The sequence below is a fragment of the Mastigoproctus giganteus genome, chromosome 12 (assembly GCF_048544385.1).
Source record: "Mastigoproctus giganteus isolate SK-2022 chromosome 12, ASM4854438v1, whole genome shotgun sequence".
Taxonomy (NCBI): Eukaryota; Metazoa; Arthropoda; class Arachnida; order Uropygi; family Thelyphonidae; genus Mastigoproctus; species Mastigoproctus giganteus.
In genome coordinates, this window is record NC_143586.1 from 170,824,596 (window position 1) to 170,847,449 (window position 22,854).

The following is a 22,854-nucleotide window of genomic DNA, read 5'->3' on the forward strand; positions in this document are numbered from 1 at the left end:
GTAAACTTGACTCAATACAAAGATTCATGCTGTTGTCTATCTGCAGGGCATGTCGCACTGTCAGCACCTCTGCCCTACAGGTTATTACTGGATGCTTGCCACTATCTTGAGGTGATTAAAAGGGGACTTTACCATCAATTAAAGAAGGGAATTCCGACACAGTTGTTAAATCTTCAACTGCAGCTTACCAATGACCTGAAACAAGAAAGAAAACGTATCTTCAAACACCTTCAAGGACTTTGGCAGCATTCATGGGAAACCACGCCCAAAGGAGAAATTACCAGAAGATTCCTCCCATCCATTGACATGACTTTCCCAAAGTCTCCTTCCTGGTTTTCACCTGGTCTGCAAGTTACATTCCTGATCACAGGACATGGGCCCTTTCAACAGAAATTGACAGCAATGGGAATTGAAAGCAATCCATTCTGCCACTGTGGCGAAGAGGAGTCATGGGGGCATCTCATGTATGAGTGCCCTGCTTACGATGATTGTAGGCTCAAATTTTTTACTGAAATCCAGGATAACCCTCGTAACCATGAAACATACCTGCTTCAGAATGAAACAACATACAAACCTTCAACGAGTTACGCACAAGCTGTCTTTACCATCAGACGGGCAAAGTTTGCTGAACTTATAGCTGCTCAGAACAACGACCTTCAAGTGCAAACACAAACTGGGGTCGGATAGCATTTTCCCAACTGATAAAAATGTAAGACTGAAGATTAAAATACTATGCTGGCATCATGGTTGGCACTCCTTGAAAAGCTGACTCCCAGAGAGTGCTTGGCCTTTGGCACTCGCACAGTGGCTCCTGCCCCTGTGACTTTTGATCCCTCTACCCATCCCCTATTTCTCCTTACTCGGGTGGACTGCCTTCTCTATCTGTTCACTTTAGCTTGTTCCTCACATTCAGACCCCCTTCCTCTTGTTCCCCAGGCCTTCTCTCTTTTTTAACTTGGTCTTCGTCCAGGACGCTCAGGTGACCCTGGAGGAGACCAGCCAGAGAATAAAGGGCAGCCTGGCTACCTCCTAGCGGTGTGTGTGCGGGCAACGTGAGGTCCCACCAGGGGGCCCCGTGGCCAAATGCCAGGACACCCAACAGAACCTAACGCAATATGTCATATACAACAGACAACACTTTTCTGGCATTTACAGTAGTTCTGTATTTCTTCACAGCGTACATATGGCGCAGATGTGAGAAATCACAGGTGGCGCCTGACCCTAACACTATGCACACTATGTACTTACATTATACTTTGTTCTTACTGGTATAGTAGTAGTGGCACATGATGCAAGAAAGCAAATGTAGGAGCTTATGCAGCATCAGCCAAAAAAAAAAAAAAAAAAATCACACCATTCCCTCCAAATGCCTGTCCAGTTCCTCCTTAAATTTATTTAACCTATCAACTTCCACAACGACAGATGGAAGTTTGTTCCAGCAATTAACCACCCGCTGGCTAAAGGCAAATTTCCGCACATCTATTCTACATCTGTCCTTTCTTAATTTGAACTTATGTCCCCGTAGGTTGGTAATCTGAACAAGTGGAAGGATCCCATCAGAATTCAGCGTGCTCAACCCATTCAAGGCCTTATACACCTCAATCAGATCACCGCGCAGGTGCCTAGTCTCCAGCCACTGCAATTTGCAGAACTTAAGCCTCTCTTGGTAAGAGAATCCCTTCATTCCCCTCACCAATCGTGTTGCTCTTCTCTGTACACGCTCAAGCAAATCTACATCCTTCCTAAAATGAGGCCTCCAGACCTGTACGCAGTACTCGTAGGGAAAAGGAGGACAATCACCTCCTTTTCCCTACTAGCAAAATTCCTATATATCATTGACAAAACCCCATGACCCGCCCTAGCAGCCTGTCTGCACTGCTCAGAAAACTTCATATCTGACTGCACAATTACTCCCAGGTCTTTTTCATTTTCTACCACCTTAAGTGTAGTACCACACAGTTGGTACGTTTCTCTGGGGTTACTTCTACCCATATGCAGTACTTTGCGTTTGTCAAGGTTGAACTTCAGTTGCCACTTCTTAGCCCATCTGCCCAAATTATCTAGATCCTGTTGCAGTAGCACACTGCCATTACTGTCATTAACAACCCTGCCAACCTTTGTGTCATCTGCAAACTTCGACATTAAGCCTGATATACCTTCATCAATATCATTGATAAATACACAAAACAACAGTGGACCCAACACCGAACCCTGTGGGACTCCACTAATAACATTAGTCCACGAAGAGCAGCACCCATTGATTACCACCCTCTGTCTTCTCCCACTTAACCATCCTTTTATCCATTGTAGCAACTTACCCTTAATACCATTCTGCTCCAATTTGTACAGTAGTCTTCCATGCGCAACAGTGTCAAAAGCTTTCCTGAAATCCAAGTATATGATATCAAAATTATTTTTTGCATCCAGTTCCTTTGTGACCACATCATAATAACCAATCAAATTTGTCAGACAAGACTTTCCCTTAACAAACCCATGCTGTGTTTGAATTATTGCTGCAGTCTTGTCTAGATGATCCTGCAATGCATCTTTAACCAGCGACTCCATTATTTTACCCGGAACAGAAGTTAAACTAACTGGTCTGTAATTACTCGTGTCACCCTTCGATCCACCTTTGTGAATTGGGGACACATTTGCACATCTCCAGTCCGTGGGAACCTCCCCTGAGTCCAAGGATGCTCTCATAATTATGGCTAAGGGTTTGCTTAGTTGCTTTGCCGCCTCCTTTAAAATAACTGGATAGATCCCATCCACCCCAGGTTCCTTTCTTATGTTTAACTTCAACAATTTCTCCTCCACTTTGCTCTCAGTTATTACAAAATCATTAAGCACACTGCTACAATTTGATAACCTTCTTCCATTTTCAAATTGTAATAATTCCTCACATGTGAATGTAGATGCAAAATACTCATTCAGTTTGTTTGCTATCTGAGCAGGATCATCAACAGTCGAACCATCGATGTCAAGTGGACCAATCATATTCATCCCCTTCCTTTTAGAGTTTATATAAGTAAAGAAATCCTTGCTGTTTTTCTTAGCATCTTTTGCCAAAGATTTCTCGTAATCCGCCTTCGCCTGCCGAACCTCCTTTGTGACCTGATTACAGACTAGCTTATATCTGCCACAGGCTTCTGCGTCACCTGATAATTTATATGCATCCCGTGCATTTTTCTTCTCTGTCACGAGTCTCATTAGTTCATTTGATAACCATTTAGGCCTAAACCTTGAACGATATTTCTTAATCGGTATATAAAGTCTAGTAGCTTCCACGATTAATTCTTTGAATGCTTCCCACTTAGAATTTGCTGTTTGTAACATCATCAGTTGATCCCACTGTACAGAATTTAAAAACTGTCTGAGACCACTGTACTCCCCTTTACGGAAGCAAAAACGCTTTCCTTTACCCCTGACGGTAGTTACCTCTTTGAGTAAATCCCACTTCAGCACACTGTGATCACTGCCACCTAGTGGTTCCTTTATCTGCAAATTCTTAATACACGAATGATCACTGCTGATAACCAGATCAAGAGTGTTACTTTCTCTGTTGCCTCTCGAACATGCTGCTGCAGAAAACAATCATCCAATAAATCCACAAAAGTCTGACTAGTGTGTGAGTGACCAACCCACAAGTTCCAGTCAATATCTGGGAAGTTAAAATCCCCCATTATAAGACATTCTGATTTACTGGCCCACTCTATTTCTCTGTACAATTGTTCATTGTACTCATTCAAGTCATTAGGCCTATAACACACTCCTACTCTTATTTTTCATTTCGCAGTGCTTATCTCACATCAAACTGACTCAACAGAGCACTGTTCATCTATATTAACTGGGTGCACTTCCTTTGATTTTATGTTTTTCTTAATTAACAGCATAACACCCCCTCCCTTTCTGTCCTGTCTATCCTTTCTGTACACATTGTACTCCCCGAATTCCAGTTCTGCATTCCTTATATCTTTGTGACACCACGTCTCTGCTATCCCAACAATATCCGCCTTTGATGTCTTGACCAACACTTCAAATTCATCAAATTTATTTACTATACTTCTAGCATTGGTATACATGCAAGCATACATGCTCCTATGCCTATTCCTTGTTACCCTAACACATCCCATATACCCAACTATTCCATGATGACTGCCATCCGTCCCTGAAACCCCCAACACCCCTCGCTCCAGGTCACTTCTTATTCTAATAGAAGTTGTGCAAGAATCACCTTCACCTCTGCCTGCGGTTACTGTTAAACTATTAGTCTTTGTATCCCCCCAAACTAGCAGTTTTCCGACCCACCTAACACTGCCTCGATAGCATCAGCAAATATTCTTGCACCCTTTCTATTTAAGTGTATCCCATCCCTGTAGAAGCAATCTCTCCTGTTAACAAGTACAGTCCAGGCTGTACTTGTTAACACAATCTTTCCAGGGCCGAATTGATCGACAAGGCTCCTATCATATACTCCCTCCTATCGTGTCTGGGCAGAATTGCAGACACTTTCAAATTCAACCCTATTTCACGGCTTTTTTTCAACAGTGACCTGTACTTGTTGAGTAATTCCGCCGGTCTCCTACTCTTAATATCATTAGTGCCAACGTGTACAACTATATCACCTTTTGTGCCCTTAAAAGATGATATTCGCTCTACAACGTCATCAACCTTTGCCCCTGGCAGACATACCCTGGTCCTGTTCCACCTATCCTTTTTACAAAGGATGTTCCCCGTTTACCTGACAATAGAGTCACCAACAACTACTAGTTCCTGTGGGACCAGCGCATTCTGCCTTAGGGGTTGCCGCTGTGTTGCGTGATGACCAAGTGCAAGCTCTGGCGTTGATGTGGGCAGCTGAGAGCCTGATGGGCCCCTCAATTTAGATCTTTCGAGGGCATCCACCCTGTCCTTCAAACTCTCATATAGGCCCATAACAACGCTGAGTTGTCGCCTGATTTCCTTACACTCCTTACATCGCGCACACACAAAGACATCCCCCATGGCAATATCATGTTCCGTTCCAGAGAGTTCGGCAAACATTTCACAAGTTGCACATTTTTTTAGGCTGTGATGCGTTGGAGAATTGCCCCCCTCAGTTCTCCCCCGAGTCACAGCACTCCTGCCACTTTGTGCCCGTTGCTTTGCTGCTCTAGTCTGGGGCATGGTAGTTTAAATTAATAAAATCAATAAATTAAATGCTGTACAGCATCAAAGGAAATAAATGTATATAGGAAATAAAAGTGGAATGCATGCATGCATTAAATAAAGAATGCCTCTAACAATAGCTTTCTTGCATCAGTTGGTTATTTAAATACTAGCCATACAGTAACAAATAACATTTCTAGAATGCATCCTCCCATTATAAGTATGGGAAGATAATACCAAATCCATTAAGCACCATTCAATTTAGAAATTACTACTCAGAAATGCATGATGTTCATAAAAATCACTGTGTTATTATGACATTTATAAGGTGCAGCCATGATTATCTATTTAAACATTACAAATAAAACAAAAAGCTATTTTTTTACTTACCTGTTTGCAAATTCCACACTAAAATGATTAACAGCATTGCTTTCATCTATGTTTTCTGGCACTAAAAATAAACCTTGCAGTTTAATCAACAATGTATACAACAATACACTTTTAAGTATTGTAAATGCTATAACAGTGGTTAATGCATTTGCATCATTACTAGATAGTTGAATTTTTTTAGATAAACCAAAGTTTATACATTGACATCATTGTTGTATGTAGACAAACTTTTTAGACAAACTTCAGTTTGTCTAAAAAATTCAACTATGTAGTAATGATGCAAATTGCACTAACCAATGTCAGAGTTTGAGGCTTTCTGCCCTGAAATATTATTAAGGTACATGTTATATATAAGTAACTAGCAAAGATAGTTTTATAATTAAAAAGTAAATCCTCTCCTAATTTCACACAATTATTTAAGTCCACTGGCAGTGATGTGCAATCATGTAAAATGTACTGCCAACTTTCTAGTGCATTTTCATCACATCCAACAAAGACTTCAATTTTCAATTAATACACTCTGGAAAAAATTTACCATCGAAAAACACTGTTAAACTACCACTGAATAGTGTACCTGTCAACATTGGATTGAAAATCAGACAACTTTATTTTATTTATTTATTTTTTTTTTTTAAAGAACCTGGAATATTCCAGAAATGTGTTAATCGCTCTCTAAACAGCATTCCCATATCTTATTCCAAATCAATGATAACTAATTAATGCATGCCTTACACTGAAGTGGGTAAATTGCACATCATTACAAAACACAAACCATTAAGAGATAACTTCAATTTAAACCACTTTAAGCATTTAGGGCTGAAGCCTCAAGCTATGGAAAAGTCTAAACTATGTATAAGTATAGTGCAAAAGCATCAATAATACATAGCCAAATCTGAATTAACAGAATGTTAGCAAAACGGCATCGTTTTAAGTTATATCTCATATTGTGAATACCTTCAACAACAAGTTGCCACGATATTGCACTACTTCGAATAAGTAATGCTTCACCTAAGGAAAGGACTAATGTTACTTATTCTCAGATGGATACCACCACCCAGACGGCACCGTTTCAGGGCTATTCGGCCCTTCTTCGGTGAGTGGGTAGGTACCCGAGTGATGCAATGATGGCAAAACAGTTATGAAGTATAACTCCACACTGTGAGAGATGCCTGATGGTGTATGATGCGTTTAGACTATACTGATGCTTAATCACTATACTTGTACATAGTCTAGACTTTTCCATAGCTTGAGGCTTCAGCTCTAAATGCTTTATAGTCTAAACACATCATACACCATCAGGCATCATATTGTGGAGTTATACTTGATAACTGTTTTGCCTTCATTGCATCACTCGGGTAACCAAAGGGCCAAATAGCCCTGAAACGGTGCCGTCTGGATGGTGGTATCCATCTGAGAATAAGTAACATTAGTCCTCTCCTCAGGTGAAGCATTACTTATTTGAAGTAGTGCAATATCATGGCAACTCGTTGTGAAGGTATTCACAATATGAGATATAACTTAAAACGATGCCGTTTTGCTAACATTCTGTTAATTCAGATTTGGCTATGTATTATTGATGCTTTTGTACTATATTTATACATAGTTTAAACTACTCTTATTCCATTAATTACCTTTATAAAGAGCATCACATTCCAGAACTTATACCTGTCCCTTGATCACATATATAACTATGGATGGTCAGGAAATCCAAGCATATAAGTTAAGGGTGATGACATCATAAGAAAGTGATTGATCATCGACTGGTCATTTACAACTAAACCTAGTAATCAATCTATCCTACCCTCTCAAGATCAGTTCACTTGTAATTACACACATGGATTTTAAACCCGAAGTGAGAAACCAATTTTTTTTTTTTTTTTTTCACTATAAATTTATATTCTGTTACCAAAATATTGATCCATAAAGCATATTTATTGTCCCCATATTTTTATTCATTGTCTTATCTCTAAATTTTCTTATATATGTGGCATCTAACTTTTCTTTCAATAACCCCTGTCCAATAAGTTAAAAATTTTCTTCAAAGTATGACAGCACTACTATCTCTAATTTCTGGGTATTAGTAGAGACCTTATCTGCATATTTTTTCAACTACCATTCCTGGAAACCAAGGTATAAGTGATCATGTATCAAGAGGAGCTGCATACAGACAGGCAGGCAGGCAGGTTTTTCAATTTCATTTTTAAATCTGCATACTTCGAAATGTGTAAGGGCAAATTTTGAAGGTAGGTAACAAGTATTTTTGTTTGTGGAACAATCAAGAAGTGTAGGAATATTTTTGATCATCAATCAATGAATGTTTTTTTTTACTGAGAACAATAAAAAAAAAAAAAATTTATATTTTAAGGTCCTTTCACGTCAATTGGCCAATTAAATATTTTAAGGTACCTTTTATAGACTATAAAGTATTTAAAGCCAAAGGCCTCATGCTACGAGGCCTTTGCCTTCGAGGTAGAATGACTAACATGTAGATTAGTGCAAATGCATCATTTTAACATAGCTATCTACCAAAGTAGTTAAATTAATTAATTAAAATCGTTTTGGTTATATCTCATATTGTGAATGTCTTCACAATGAGTTGCCATGGTATGTACTACCTCGAATAAATAACACTTCACCAGTGGAGAAGACTATTGTTATTTATTCTCACCGGATACCACCACCCAGACGACACCGTTTCAAAGCTTGTTGGCTTCTCTTCGGTGGGTGGGCAGGTATCCTGGTGTTGCAATAGTGTCAACCCAGTTATGAAGTATAACTTCACAATATGAGAGATGCCCGATGGTGTGTAGTGATATAGATTATAAAGTATTTAAGGGCAAAGGCCTCAATGCTAAAAGGTAGATTGACTAACATGTAGGTTAGTGCAAATGCATCATTTTAACATAGCTATCTACCAAAGTAGTTAAATATTGCCACTGTGTTACCTGATGCACAAGAGTAAGCTCTGGCATTGAGTTGAGCAGCTGAGAGCTTGATGGGCCCCCCTTTTTAATTCCTTTGAGGACATCTACCCTACACCTTAAACTCTCATAGACACCCATCAGAACACTGAGTTGGCATCTAATTTCTTCACACTCTCTGCACCTAGCACACGCAAAGAAATTCTCTTTGTTTGATCATGTCCTGTCCTAGAAAGACCACAAACATTTCACATTTTGCACATTTTTTTAGACTGTGATACATTGGAGAATCGCCCCTTCAGTTCTCCCCCCCCCTTTGAGGACATCTACCCTACACCTTAAACTCTCATAGACACCCATCAGAACACTGAGTTGGCATCTAATTTCTTCACACTCTCTGCACCTAGCACACGCAAAGAAATTCTCTTGTTTGATCATGTCCTGTCCTAGAAAGACCACAAACATTTCACATTTTGCACATTTTTTTAGACTGTGATACATTGGAGAATCGCCCCTTCAGTTCTCCCCCCCCCTTTGAGGACATCTACCCTACACCTTAAACTCTCATAGACACCCATCAGAACACTGAGTTGGCATCTAATTTCTTCACACTCTCTGCACCTAGCACACGCAAAGAAATCCTCTTTGTTTGATCATGTCCTGTCCTAGAAAGACCACAAACATTTCACATTTTGCACATTTTTTTAGACTGTGATACATTGGAGAAGCGCCCCTTCAGTTCTCCCCCCCCCCTTTGAGGACATCTACCCTACACCTTAAACTCTCATAGACACCCATCAGAACACTGAGTTGGCATCTAATTTCTTCACACTCTCTGCACCTAGCACACGCAAAGAAATCCTCTTTGTTTGATCATGTCCTGTCCTAGAAAGACCACAAACATTTCACATTTTGCACATTTTTTTTGACTGTGATACATTGGAGAAGCGCCCCTTCAGTTCTCCCCCCCCCCCGAGCCACAGTATATCCGCTACTTTGTGCTCATTGCTTTGCTGCTCCAGTCTTTTTAACATAGCTATCTACCAAAGTAGTTAAATATTGCCACTGTGTTACCTGATGCACAAGAGTAAGCTCTGGCATTGAGTTGAGCAGCTGAGAGCTTGATGGCCCCCCATTTTAATTCCTTTGAGGACATCTACCCTACACCTTAAACTCTCATAGACACCCATCAGAACACTGAGTTGGCATCTAATTTCTTCACACTCTCTGCACCTAGCACACGCAAAGAAATTCTCTTTGTTTGATCATGTCCTGTCCTAGAAAGACCGCAAACATTTCACATTTTGCACATTTTTTTAGACTGTGATACATTGGAGAATCGCCCCTTCAGTTCTCCCCCCCCCTTTGAGGACATCTACCCTACACCTTAAACTCTCATAGACACCCATCAGAACACTGAGTTGGCATCTAATTTCTTCACACTCTCTGCACCTAGCACACGCAAAGAAATCCTCTTTGTTTGATCATGTCCTGTCCTAGAAAGACCACAAACATTTCACATTTTGCACATTTTTTTAGACTGTGATACATTGGAGAAGCGCCCCTTCAGTTCTCCCCCCCTTTGAGGACATCTACCCTACACCTTAAACTCTCATAGACACCCATCAGAACACTGAGTTGGCATCTAATTTCTTCACACTCTCTGCACCTAGCACACGCAAAGAAATCCTCTTTGTTTGATCATGTCCTGTCCTAGAAAGACCACAAACATTTTTGCACATTTTTTTTGACTGTGATACATTGGAGAAGCGCCCCTTCAGTTCTCCCCCCCCCGAGCCACAGTATATCCGCTACTTTGTGCTCATTGCTTTGCTGCTCCAGTCTTTTTAACATAGCTATCTACCAAAGTAGTTAAATATTGCCACTGTGTTACCTGATGCACAAGAGTAAGCTCTGGCATTGAGTTGAGCAGCTGAGAGCTTGATGGGCCCCCCATTTTAATTCCTTTGAGGACATCTACCCTACACCTTAAACTCTCATAGACACCCATCAGAACACTGAGTTGGCATCTAATTTCTTCACACTCTCTGCACCTAGCACACGCAAAGAAATTCTCTTGTTTGATCATGTCCTGTCCTAGAAAGACCACAAACATTTCACATTTTGCACATTTTTTTAGACTGTGATACATTGGAGAATCGCCCCTTCAGTTCTCCCCCCCCCTTTGAGGACATCTACCCTACACCTTAAACTCTCATAGACACCCATCAGAACACTGAGTTGGCATCTAATTTCTTCACACTCTCTGCACCTAGCACACGCAAAGAAATCCTCTTTGTTTGATCATGTCCTGTCCTAGAAAGACCACAAACATTTCACATTTTGCACATTTTTTTAGACTGTGATACATTGGAGAAGCGCCCCTTCAGTTCTCCCCCCCCCTTTGAGGACATCTACCCTACACCTTAAACTCTCATAGACACCCATCAGAACACTGAGTTGGCATCTAATTTCTTCACACTCTCTGCACCTAGCACACGCAAAGAAATCCTCTTTGTTTGATCATGTCCTGTCCTAGAAAGACCACAAACATTTCACATTTTGCACATTTTTTTTGACTGTGATACATTGGAGAAGCGCCCCTTCAGTTCTCCCCCCCCCCCCGAGCCACAGTATATCCGCTACTTTGTGCTCATTGCTTTGCTGCTCCAGTCTTTTTAACATAGCTATCTACCAAAGTAGTTAAATATTGCCACTGTGTTACCTGATGCACAAGAGTAAGCTCTGGCATTGAGTTGAGCAGCTGAGAGCTTGATGGGCCCCCCCATTTTAATTCCTTTGAGGACATCTACCCTACACCTTAAACTCTCATAGACACCCATCAGAACACTGAGTTGGCATCTAATTTCTTCACACTCTCTGCACCTAGCACACGCAAAGAAATTCTCTTTGTTTGATCATGTCCTGTCCTAGAAAGACCGCAAACATTTCACATTTTGCACATTTTTTTAGACTGTGATACATTGGAGAATCGCCCCTTCAGTTCTCCCCCCCCCCCTTTGAGGACATCTACCCTACACCTTAAACTCTCATAGACACCCATCAGAACACTGAGTTGGCATCTAATTTCTTCACACTCTCTGCACCTAGCACACGCAAAGAAATCCTCTTTGTTTGATCATGTCCTGTCCTAGAAAGACCACAAACATTTCACATTTTGCACATTTTTTTAGACTGTGATACATTGGAGAAGCGCCCCCTTCAGTTCTCCCCCCCCCCTTTGAGGACATCTACCCTACACCTTAAACTCTCATAGACACCCATCAGAACACTGAGTTGGCATCTAATTTCTTCACACTCTCTGCACCTAGCACACGCAAAGAAATCCTCTTTGTTTGATCATGTCCTGTCCTAGAAAGACCACAAACATTTCACATTTTGCACATTTTTTTTGACTGTGATACATTGGAGAAGCGCCCCTTCAGTTCTCCCCCCCCCCCCGAGCCACAGTATATCCGCTACTTTGTGCTCATTGCTTTGCTGCTCCAGTCTTTTTAACATAGCTATCTACCAAAGTAGTTAAATATTGCCACTGTGTTACCTGATGCACAAGAGTAAGCTCTGGCATTGAGTTGAGCAGCTGAGAGCTTGATGGGCCCCCCCATTTTAATTCCTTTGAGGACATCTACCCTACACCTTAAACTCTCATAGACACCCATCAGAACACTGAGTTGGCATCTAATTTCTTCACACTCTCTGCACCTAGCACACGCAAAGAAATTCTCTTTGTTTGATCATGTCCTGTCCTAGAAAGACCACAAACATTTCACATTTTGCACATTTTTTTAGACTGTGATACATTGGAGAATCGCCCCTTCAGTTCTCCCCCCCCCTTTGAGGACATCTACCCTACACCTTAAACTCTCATAGACACCCATCAGAACACTGAGTTGGCATCTAATTTCTTCACACTCTCTGCACCTAGCACACGCAAAGAAATCCTCTTTGTTTGATCATGTCCTGTCCTAGAAAGACCACAAACATTTCACATTTTGCACATTTTTTTAGACTGTGATACATTGGAGAAGCGCCCCTTCAGTTCTCCCCCCCCCCCCTTTGAGGACATCTACCCTACACCTTAAACTCTCATAGACACCCATCAGAACACTGAGTTGGCATCTAATTTCTTCACACTCTCTGCACCTAGCACACGCAAAGAAATCCTCTTTGTTTGATCATGTCCTGTCCTAGAAAGACCACAAACATTTCACATTTTGCACATTTTTTTTGACTGTGATACATTGGAGAAGCGCCCCTTCAGTTCTCCCCCCCCCCCCCGAGCCACAGTATATCCGCTACTTTGTGCTCATTGCTTTGCTGCTCCAGTCTTTTTAACATAGCTATCTACCAAAGTAGTTAAATATTGCCACTGTGTTACCTGATGCACAAGAGTAAGCTCTGGCATTGAGTTGAGCAGCTGAGAGCTTGATGGGCCCCCCATTTTAATTCCTTTGAGGACATCTACCCTACACCTTAAACTCTCATAGACACCCATCAGAACACTGAGTTGGCATCTAATTTCTTCACACTCTCTGCACCTAGCACACGCAAAGAAATTCTCTTTGTTTGATCATGTCCTGTCCTAGAAAGACCACAAACATTTCACATTTTGCACATTTTTTTAGACTGTGATACATTGGAGAATCGCCCCTTCAGTTCTCCCCCCCCCCTTTGAGGACATCTACCCTACACCTTAAACTCTCATAGACACCCATCAGAACACTGAGTTGGCATCTAATTTCTTCACACTCTCTGCACCTAGCACACGCAAAGAAATCCTCTTTGTTTGATCATGTCCTGTCCTAGAAAGACCACAAACATTTCACATTTTGCACATTTTTTTAGACTGTGATACATTGGAGAAGCGCCCGTTCAGTTCTCCCCCCCCCCCGAGCCACAGTATATCCGCTACTTTGTGCTCATTGCTTTGCTGCTCCAGTCTGGGGCATGATTTCTGTTTAAATACAATTTAATTAACAAGATTAATAATTTAATTGATAATTGACAATGCTATACTAAGCTAACAGATTCCTAATACAGTGCTACATATTACGTTATTTATTTTTACGTATGCCTTACGCCTGTGTTGAATCCAGGGGGTGACCGGGGTGAGTTTCATCTCCGTTGGAATAAAATTCCCCCTTGTATAAAATAGTAATTTTTATTTTATAAAACACAAATTCAATATATTTATGTCAAATAAACACAACACAAAAAATCACATCAACTAAGTGTGGTACTTGTTAGGTGGTACATAGAAAAATAAATTACTAAAATTCAAAAGACACAAAATTTTCAAAAGAATTAAATGGGCCATATTTCTGGCTGCACAAATTGTAACTAAAAGCCACTATTTCAAGCATCTGCATTTTAGTTTTATGGTTTTCAGGTTCCCTTTATTTTCACGCAACCATCTCTTGATAGCCCATTCACACAAAAGGTCTACTTGCGGCTAATTCTTTGTTTGTATATAGCAAACACGGTTGCAGGCCATGAATAGGTTCACCTGAATTCTTTCTTGACAGATGCTATTGTAATGATCAAGTGTTCCGCAGGTTTCGGGGTAATCTACTACAGCCAATAATTCAATCATTGGCAGTTTCGCTTTATGGTTTTCACATTCCTTTGTTTTTTTTCACAGCAAGAGTCTACTTGTGGCTAATTCTTCTTTTGTATACTGCAAACAGGATGGTTTGGTCGCAGCCTATAGATAATACATTTTATAACCTTTTTATTATACATGCATCTGTACTGTAATATTGCAAGATTGTATGAAGATAAGATTAGAGGGCCCAAATGAGTTATCAAAAAAATATGCAAAGAAAAAGCATAGAAAAAGATACATATGCAGAGAAAAGCAAAGAAGAATATGATCGTTACAAAACAGTACTTGCATATTTGATTATAATTTGTATTTTTTTTGCAAATTTTAATCGGTGATTTTCAAATTATTAAACTGTGATTATTGTCAGTAATGTAGTTTTGGCGTTAGATGTTAAAGTTAACATTAACATAAAAACCACATTAGTATTTAGTATTTACATTATATATAAATATTATTATTATTTAGATATTAAACAGGAAACAAAAGGAAATATTTATTATTTTGATTTCTCATATTTTCTTATTATAACATTCATAAATATGCATATTATGCATAAATATACTATATGTACCCCCGATGTTTACATCGGGGGTACATATAGTAAATTTATTGGGCTTTTCTGTTAGTGCAATCTATTATAAACGGGTAATAAACTCAATCTTATTGCATTTGCAATAATACCGATAGCTGGAATTATGTGGGTTTTTACATTATTATCGTGAAATGTGTTTCCCCCTTCCACGAAATCTTCAATCATGTAAAAAACATAAATAAATTGTCAGAATCTTCTCTTCATTCCTATTTTTTTAAGCTTTTGTAAACTTGTTACTCCATATCTCACTTGCATGTATACTGTTAGTTGCAATTTGTGCACGCCTGTTCTTTGTTATTGATTACAACCCAAAAAAAAAAATAAATAAATAAATGCCAGTAAACAAAAATGTCAATTAGCACTAATTGATATTTCTGTATTATGTATATACTACAGAAATATTATAAGCTATGTACATAAGTGTAAATTTATTTTTATTATGCTAACCTGAGGAAATATTCTTCCGATATTTATGTGTCATTTAATTTTGTTAATTGTTGAAGAATGAAATGTAAATTTGTGCTTTATATCTTTACTTTTATATCCTGTGGATAATATTCCTCCTATTTCCGCTTATTAGAATTGCCATTTAATAGAATTAAAATTAAATTTGCAAACGTGATCACAATGTCCTGCACTTACTAAATATTGTATAGTAAACAGCATTTTATTATTGAGAGTCCATTGTAAAGTGATTCGATCATACAGTGAACCAATCATAAAGTGGAGTACACTGTATATCTGTCTCTTCCTTAGATTTATATTCTAAATTTATATTAACAACCTGGCAACTACTTAAGCCTAGATTTGTCAATAAAATCAAACTTTAATCAACATTGTACTTTCCACCATTCTCCCGACAGTAGCTACAAGTTTCTCATTCTCCAATCATTAGAAAACAGAGACAGAAATAAAGTAAGTTGCTTTACATGTTTTTGTTGCAAGAGAAAATAAGTGAAAAGTGTAATACTAGCTAGCTAATAGACATTTCTTTATGCCTAATTTGTATTTGTTATTTAATTTTGCCCAGAAGTCTTTTTATAGATGTATATTACTCAAAAAAATTAATATTTGCAATTATAATTGCAAATTACTTATTTTTTTTTCTGTCAGGGATCCGTAGCAGGGACTTAACCCTATTCAACGTGTAAAGAAAAGGAGCATTCAATCCTCTTTCAAAACTGTTTAAAATATTACAATGTTCTTACTTGTTTATCCATAGCAGAACACTTAAACCTATTCAATATGTAAAGAAAAGGAATGTTCGATCCTCTTTCCAAACTGTTTTATAACATTTAAAATAATAAAAACAGAAATATTGAAAGAAACATTATTTTTACAATTTTACAATGTTCTTACTTGTTTACTTGTATGTTTGTTGTTAATAATTTCATTATTTCTTTTAATAAGAGATATTTAATTTATGTATAAATGCTGAATGGGGGAAAAGAATCAATTTGATATTTACTTTATTTGATCTGAACATCGAAAAGGTGAAATCCACATGCTTCACTCAATGTTAATAAACAAAAATGCATGTTTCGCTTTCATTACATGTTGGAAAGAGTAGAATGTATGTAGGACTGTAAGTAGAATGCAGCATTGATTCTCTTGGCTTTGGACACAAATTCCTTGTGAATTCCCTGTCTGTTTAATGCATTATCGGCATCATCTTGATTCTGGACTTCTATAAACAAAACATTTTGGGCCTTATTGATGATTTTGAAGTCCACTGCCTTCTCTAATGCTTTGTCTCTGGGTTGTATTGAAACACTGAACACTCATCTCCAGTGAGAATACAGTCGTGAAATTAGGATTGTCTCGACAAGTCTTGATGAAGACTTCACATGACCACTTCATTGCTTCTGCTCACCCATTAATCTGTATGGCACAAATTTTGCATAAAACCTTTTTGCTTAAATCTTTATGCAGAATTTGACAAATCATCTCCTTATTCATATCCAGTTCATCAGCAATCATTCTGAGGGACAAACAATCTCTTTCCACAATTTCCAAAATCTTTGCAACCCTGACCTCATTTCAAGAGGTTGATGGATGCCCACTTCTTGGGCCACTGAAAACATCCACACATCCATCTATGAACTTATACCCATTCAAACACACTGGTACAACTTAACATTTCATCACATAAAAAGTTTTTAACATTTCATTCATTTCTGTTGTAGATTTTCCCAGTTTAAAGAAAAATTTGGTAATTGTTTGTTGCTCCCTTGCAAAAGTATGACAAAGGATGTTAATGCTACTAACACAACTGGTTGTTACTTGTAACCTCAGCCAACTGGCAATCTCTGCCACCACCTTTTGGATGAAGTTTGAACTATAATGTACCACTTCCATTAAATTTTAAAAACTCATTGAACATGACCGCATCAGCACCAGTCTAGGAACTTTATTGCCACACCTTGTAGTAACCTTAGATGACAGTCAGGTTTTAAGAGCAATTATATAAAAATCATGGAAACATATCACTTGTATTTAGGATTTGCGGCTAAGGTAAAGAAAGCCAACGCGAGAACCACGAGAAACGTAGGCTAAGTTACCCAGAAAATTAGTTTCCCGATATTCCCGGTGTTATCAGCCTGGAGCAGAAGTCAAGAAGGATATATTGATTGACAGGGAGGCGTGGCAAACGCCAAAAATGATTGGTGGTTGGCACAGCAGATGACAAGCTACTGGGTAGTCATTGGCTGGAATTATGATGTGTATTTATGAGTAAAGATCAGTGCATAATTAGTTTTGTCATGAACAGTAAACAGGTAATAGAAGCAATGAATCTTTCAAAGATGAAAGAAATTTGTAAGGAAAATAAAGCGTTGCTTGATTTTTTGATGAAAACTAAATTAATAAGATCGAAATTAAGTGAAAAGATTATTTTAAACTAACTGAATCATGAACAGAGTCACGTGGAAAGTTCTGATACTGTAAAAAATGTTCTGCACGAGTTTCTTTATTAAAACATAGTTTTATGGAAAACACGAAACTTCCATTAAAAAGATAATGTATATAATATACTTTTGGTCAATGTGCACGCCAGTAACTACGACAGTATTCCATCTGGAGATTTTGAAAGTAACAGCAATTAAGTCTTATAAGAAACTAAGAGATATTTGCAAATTGCAGTTGTTAAAAAAAAACCTGTTAAGTTAGATGGATCAGGGGAAACTGTAGAAGCAGACGAAACTGTATTGGTAAAACCAAAACATCACAGAGGACGAAATTTAACTGCCTAAGAAGAAATGGGTGTTTGAAGTATTTGAAAGAGAATCAAAATTAGTCTTCATGAAATTCATAAAAAATCGGAAAGCAAAAACTCTTTTAAGCATTATTAGAAAAGTAGTGAAGAAAAATACTACCATCACATAACAGATGAATGGCGTGGATATAGGTGTATTACAGCCTCAGAAAAAAAAAGAATTACAAACATTTAATGGTGAAACACAAGAAACATTTGTAGATCAACATACAGGAACACATACAAATAACATTGAAGCCCAGTGGAAGAGACTAAAAATTCCGACTAAAAAACTAAATGACAGCTGTAAAGATATGTTGACGGGTCACGCGAATGAATATATGTGGCGCCAAATTTATGGGAAAAATCATGAAGATATTTTTCAGAATATTATTAATCAAATTATGAATAGCTATTGAAGTCCAACTATATGATTTGTATTCATGAAATTGTTTGGTTTTTTTTTCTGAAAAAGTTCCATTCTATTCAATTTTATGTTCTCCATTGTTTTTTTCTCATTATTAAAAGCAGATTTTTGGAGCTCACGAGCATTTTTACTATATTACTGATTTAGGTTTGGTTATGAAAAAATGAAAAGGTTTCTTTATTTTTCATTATATTTCATAACCTGACCTTAAATGGTAGGTTAGGAAATAATAGAAAAGGTTTCCTTATATTTCCTGACCTAACCTTAAAGGTTAGGTTAGAGATTCGTTCTGCTTAAATTTAGCAGTGTCCCAGGTCCATAAACAATTAATTAATAGTATTTTATACCATTAAATTCTTAAAAAACTTATATATATATATATATATATATATATACATATACACACACACACACACACACACACACACACACACTTAAACACTACTTTTAAGTCTATGTTCTATTTTTATTAAATTTTCAGTTGTGATAATGCTGCAGTAGCATCAGCAAGGACACATGATGCAAGAAAGCAAGCTTATATAGCATGAACACACACACACACACACACACCCTTCTCATTTTACCCATCCACTCGCTCCAAATGTTTGTTTAGTTCTGCCTTGAATCTGTTTAAGCTATCAACTTCTACAACAACAGATGGAAGTTTGTTCCAGCAATCAACCACCCGCTGGCTAAAGGCAAACTTTCGCACATCTATCCTACAACTGTCTTTCCTCGATTTGAATTTATGTCCTCTCAGGCAATTACTCTGAGCAAGAGGAAGAATGCCATCAGCATTGAGCATGCTCAAAGCATTTAAGGCTTTATACACCTCAATCAGATAACCTCGCAGGTGCCTAGTCTCCAGACACTGTAATTTGCAAAAGTTAAGCCTTTCTTCGTAAGAGCAACCCTTTGTTCCATTCACTAATCTTGTTGTCCTTCTCTATACTCGTTCCAACAGCTCTACATCCTTCTTAAAATGAGGTCTCCAGACTTGTATACAGTATTCAAGGTGTGGCCTGACCATTGCCTTATACAAGGGGATAATCACCTTCTTATCCCTGCTAGAAAAATTCCTGTATATCATTGACAAGACACCATGAGCTACTCTTGCAGACCATCTGCACTGCTCAGAAAACTTCATATCTGCCTGCACAATTACCCCCAGGTCCTTTTCACTCTCTACCACTGTCAGTGTACCACACAGTTGATATGTTACTCTGGGGTTACTGCTTCCCATAGGCAGTACTTTACATTTGTCAATGTTAAACTTCATTTGCCACCTCTCAGCCCACCTGCTCAACTTTTCTAGATCCCGTTGCAGCAGCGTACTGTCATTTGTGTCATCAACAACCCTGCCGACCTTCATATCATCTGCAAACTTGGACATTAAGCCTGATATACCATCATCAACATCACTGATGAATACAGAAAACAACAATGGACCCAATACCTAACCCTTGGGGACTCCACTAATTACATTAGTCCACGAAAAGCAGTGTCCATTGATTACCACTCTGTCTTCTCCCACTCAACCATCCCTTTATCCATAACAGCAATTTGCCTCCAATGCCAAACTGCTCCAATTTTTGTAGCAGTCTTCCATGTGCAAAGTATTCCAGTATCAAAAGCCTTTCAGTTAATGGTATTGTAGTATTAAACATTATACGTGCATTGATATATTAGGTCAAAGTCCCGACTGATTTTTGTTTTGCAAGTGATAGTGAAAATTATTATTTTGGCGGGAAGCATTACTGGTAATTAAGGCCTAACTAACTGGATAGCCATTGTTGTTCTAGCAGTTGTTGATTTGCCTGTAATATACTCCCCATGCAGGCAAATCAACAACTGCTAGAACAACGATGGGTACCCACTTAGTTAGGCCTTAATTATCAGTAATACCACCCGCCCAAAATTATAAAAATTTTCATTACCACTCGCAAAAACAAAAATCATTCAGGACTTTGACCTAATTATATATATATATAATCTTTTTCCTTAATTTTTTCTTAAATTACCTTAATTTTTCCTAACTTTACCCTTATTATTATTATTTCCACTAACCTATTATTGTCTTGTAATAATTCTTTTAGTAATTTAAATTTTAATTCAACATGTAACAGTAGGCTAACCGACCATTGCTAGCACACCAATTGCTAGGCAGACAGTCAGGCCTTAATGACTGCAATGCCTCCTGCACTAAATAAAAACCATAAATCAAATAAAATTTATGCACAATACTTAATAGTATTGTGCATAAATTTTATTTGTGTGTGTAAAATAATAAAAGTTTACCTCAATATAGTACACAGAACACTTCCGTATGATGCTCTCCAGAAATTAAAAAATCGAAAATCTTAAATTAGAGTAACAAACAATTAAAAATCAATTTAACGCAATTAAAAATTAATTAAAAGAATTTAACAAAAAAATTGCAAAACGATTTTCCTTCCTCAGAAAGAAAGGAAGGAAGGAAGGAAGGAAAATCGTTTTGCAATTTTTTCGTGTTGAATCCAGAAGGTGCCGTTATTCTCAAAGTCTACTGTAACATTTTTTTCAGTCCTGTTAAATGACAAAAAATAAAACTTAGCAACACTTTATACTGTAGAATAAAAAAAAAACCTATTCAACAGTGGTACCTGAGTACAAATCTTAGTAGTACAAATCACACTCATCAATTAGTATGATCACATAATTACAAAACTTTGAAAGAGAAAATTACGTGACCAAATATAATTGGTAGTAATCTCATATCCTCTGAAGTGTATGTGTTAGGAGGAGCTGTGAATACCTACCTCCACCAACAAAAGAAAAATCACTCTAACAGAAGAAGCACGACTTTGGAGCTTAACTGTGAAAACTAAAATTAATGTTTGTGAAGAAGGGCAAAAATTTGGAGGCAAAATAATCACAACTTTACATTAAATTATATTAAATAAAGATTAATAATATCTGTTAAAAAATTATTTTTAGAATTTTGTTTTGTTTTTTTTTTCAGTACAGCATTTAAATGAAATGGTTTTCATTCAATTATAATGCTGTACTGGAACAAAATGCATTGTTGGTTAATTTAAGAAGAGAAAACATTTTCAAAAAAGATGGTCTTTTAGTTTAAGAAATTTTTAAAAAAGTATTTCTCTAGAAAAATGAAGATTGTCTTCATTATCCAAAATAAAATTTATTCTTTGAATTGTATTAGCAAAAATTCTTACTGAGGGGCTGCACTTTCTTAGATGTTGCTCCTGAATGAAAAATATCATCATCAACACCAAAGCATTCATTTGCATCCTCAAAATCATTATCACTGCTTTCACTTGATGATAGGTTTACAACATTCTGGAAAATAAATAAGATATATATATATATATATATATATATTCAAATAAAGATTATTTTTATTACTTGCTAGTAAAATATTATCAATTTATGAACTGCAAAATCCTTTGGAACTCACAAAAATAACATACAGAAGTGTAATCTACAGACTAACAAATACATCTGTGGAACCAAAGATTATCTGGGAATAATAATAATAATATTAATTAATAATAAAATTCAAAATAAACACAAACCTGCTTATTGGAAGAATAGAGATTAATAAGTGCACTGTTAAATAAAAGAGACCAGTACAGTAAACCATTGCTAATCAGGTTGCAGTTAATCTGGATCGAAATATGGAAAATTCTATTCACAGCTGAGTACTTTGAAAGACACACGGGATTTATGAAGGCAGGTGAATCACTCTGACTGCGCAGAAGGAGACGGAACATACATTTATCATTGTTGGCCATGAGTTGGCCAGATGTTATTGCTTATATCGCTTCATTTGCATACTTCTTTATACATAGATACATATGTACATAAGTCAACACATTTTAAATATGTTATGGGGTCTAAAGAATTAAAAAGCGAAATAAAAAGAACACACTTTACTTTTAACTATCATTAACAGACTCAAAGTGACTGAACAACTTAAAAATGGTGTTCACGGGGAAAAAAAAAAAAAATCTGAAGGATTTGGTAATAGCCAACAGGCTGTATCAGATATTAAAAAACAAAAAGAATCTATAAACACATTTGCTTTAGAATTTGATGTGGGAGTGATAAAAGCAGTGTATCAAATAGACAGACACAAAATCCAAATGAAGTGTTGCTGGAATAAACTGTATTTAAGTGGAATTCACAACAACAATCAAGTGTTTTTAGCATGCAATGCCAGCATCACTTGATCAATGTATAAAAAGACAATACATTTATCCATCTATCGATGGATAAATGTATTGTCTTTTTATAGTTTTTAAATAAAGCCTCAACAGTGATATTTTTTTTATTTATTTTCATTAGCACTGCCTATCATTAAATTTTCCATTTATTTGGGTTCTAAGTTTATTTTTTGTCTTTTAAGGCTATCTTTTGCTTTACTAATCCGGATTATTGCTTAATCTGGATGACCTCTCCCGCATTAGCGAAGGTTTAATGTATTATTATCATTAT

General features: G+C 37.3%; 1 protein-coding gene across 1 annotated transcript in view; it reads right to left on the reverse strand.

Moving 5' to 3' along the window:
• Nucleotides 1-22,854, reverse strand: part of LOC150077590 (FAS-associated factor 1-like) — a 377,947-nt gene that overhangs the window by 248,762 nt on the left and 106,331 nt on the right. Inside the window, exons 6-7 of the mRNA XM_090385644.1 lie at nucleotides 21,573-21,696; nucleotides 5,539-5,599 (exon numbers count right to left, since the gene is read on the reverse strand). Of these exons, the coding sequence (XP_090241770.1) occupies nucleotides 5,539-5,599; nucleotides 21,573-21,696 (185 nt within the window). The remainder of the gene's footprint in view (nucleotides 1-5,538; nucleotides 5,600-21,572; nucleotides 21,697-22,854) is intronic.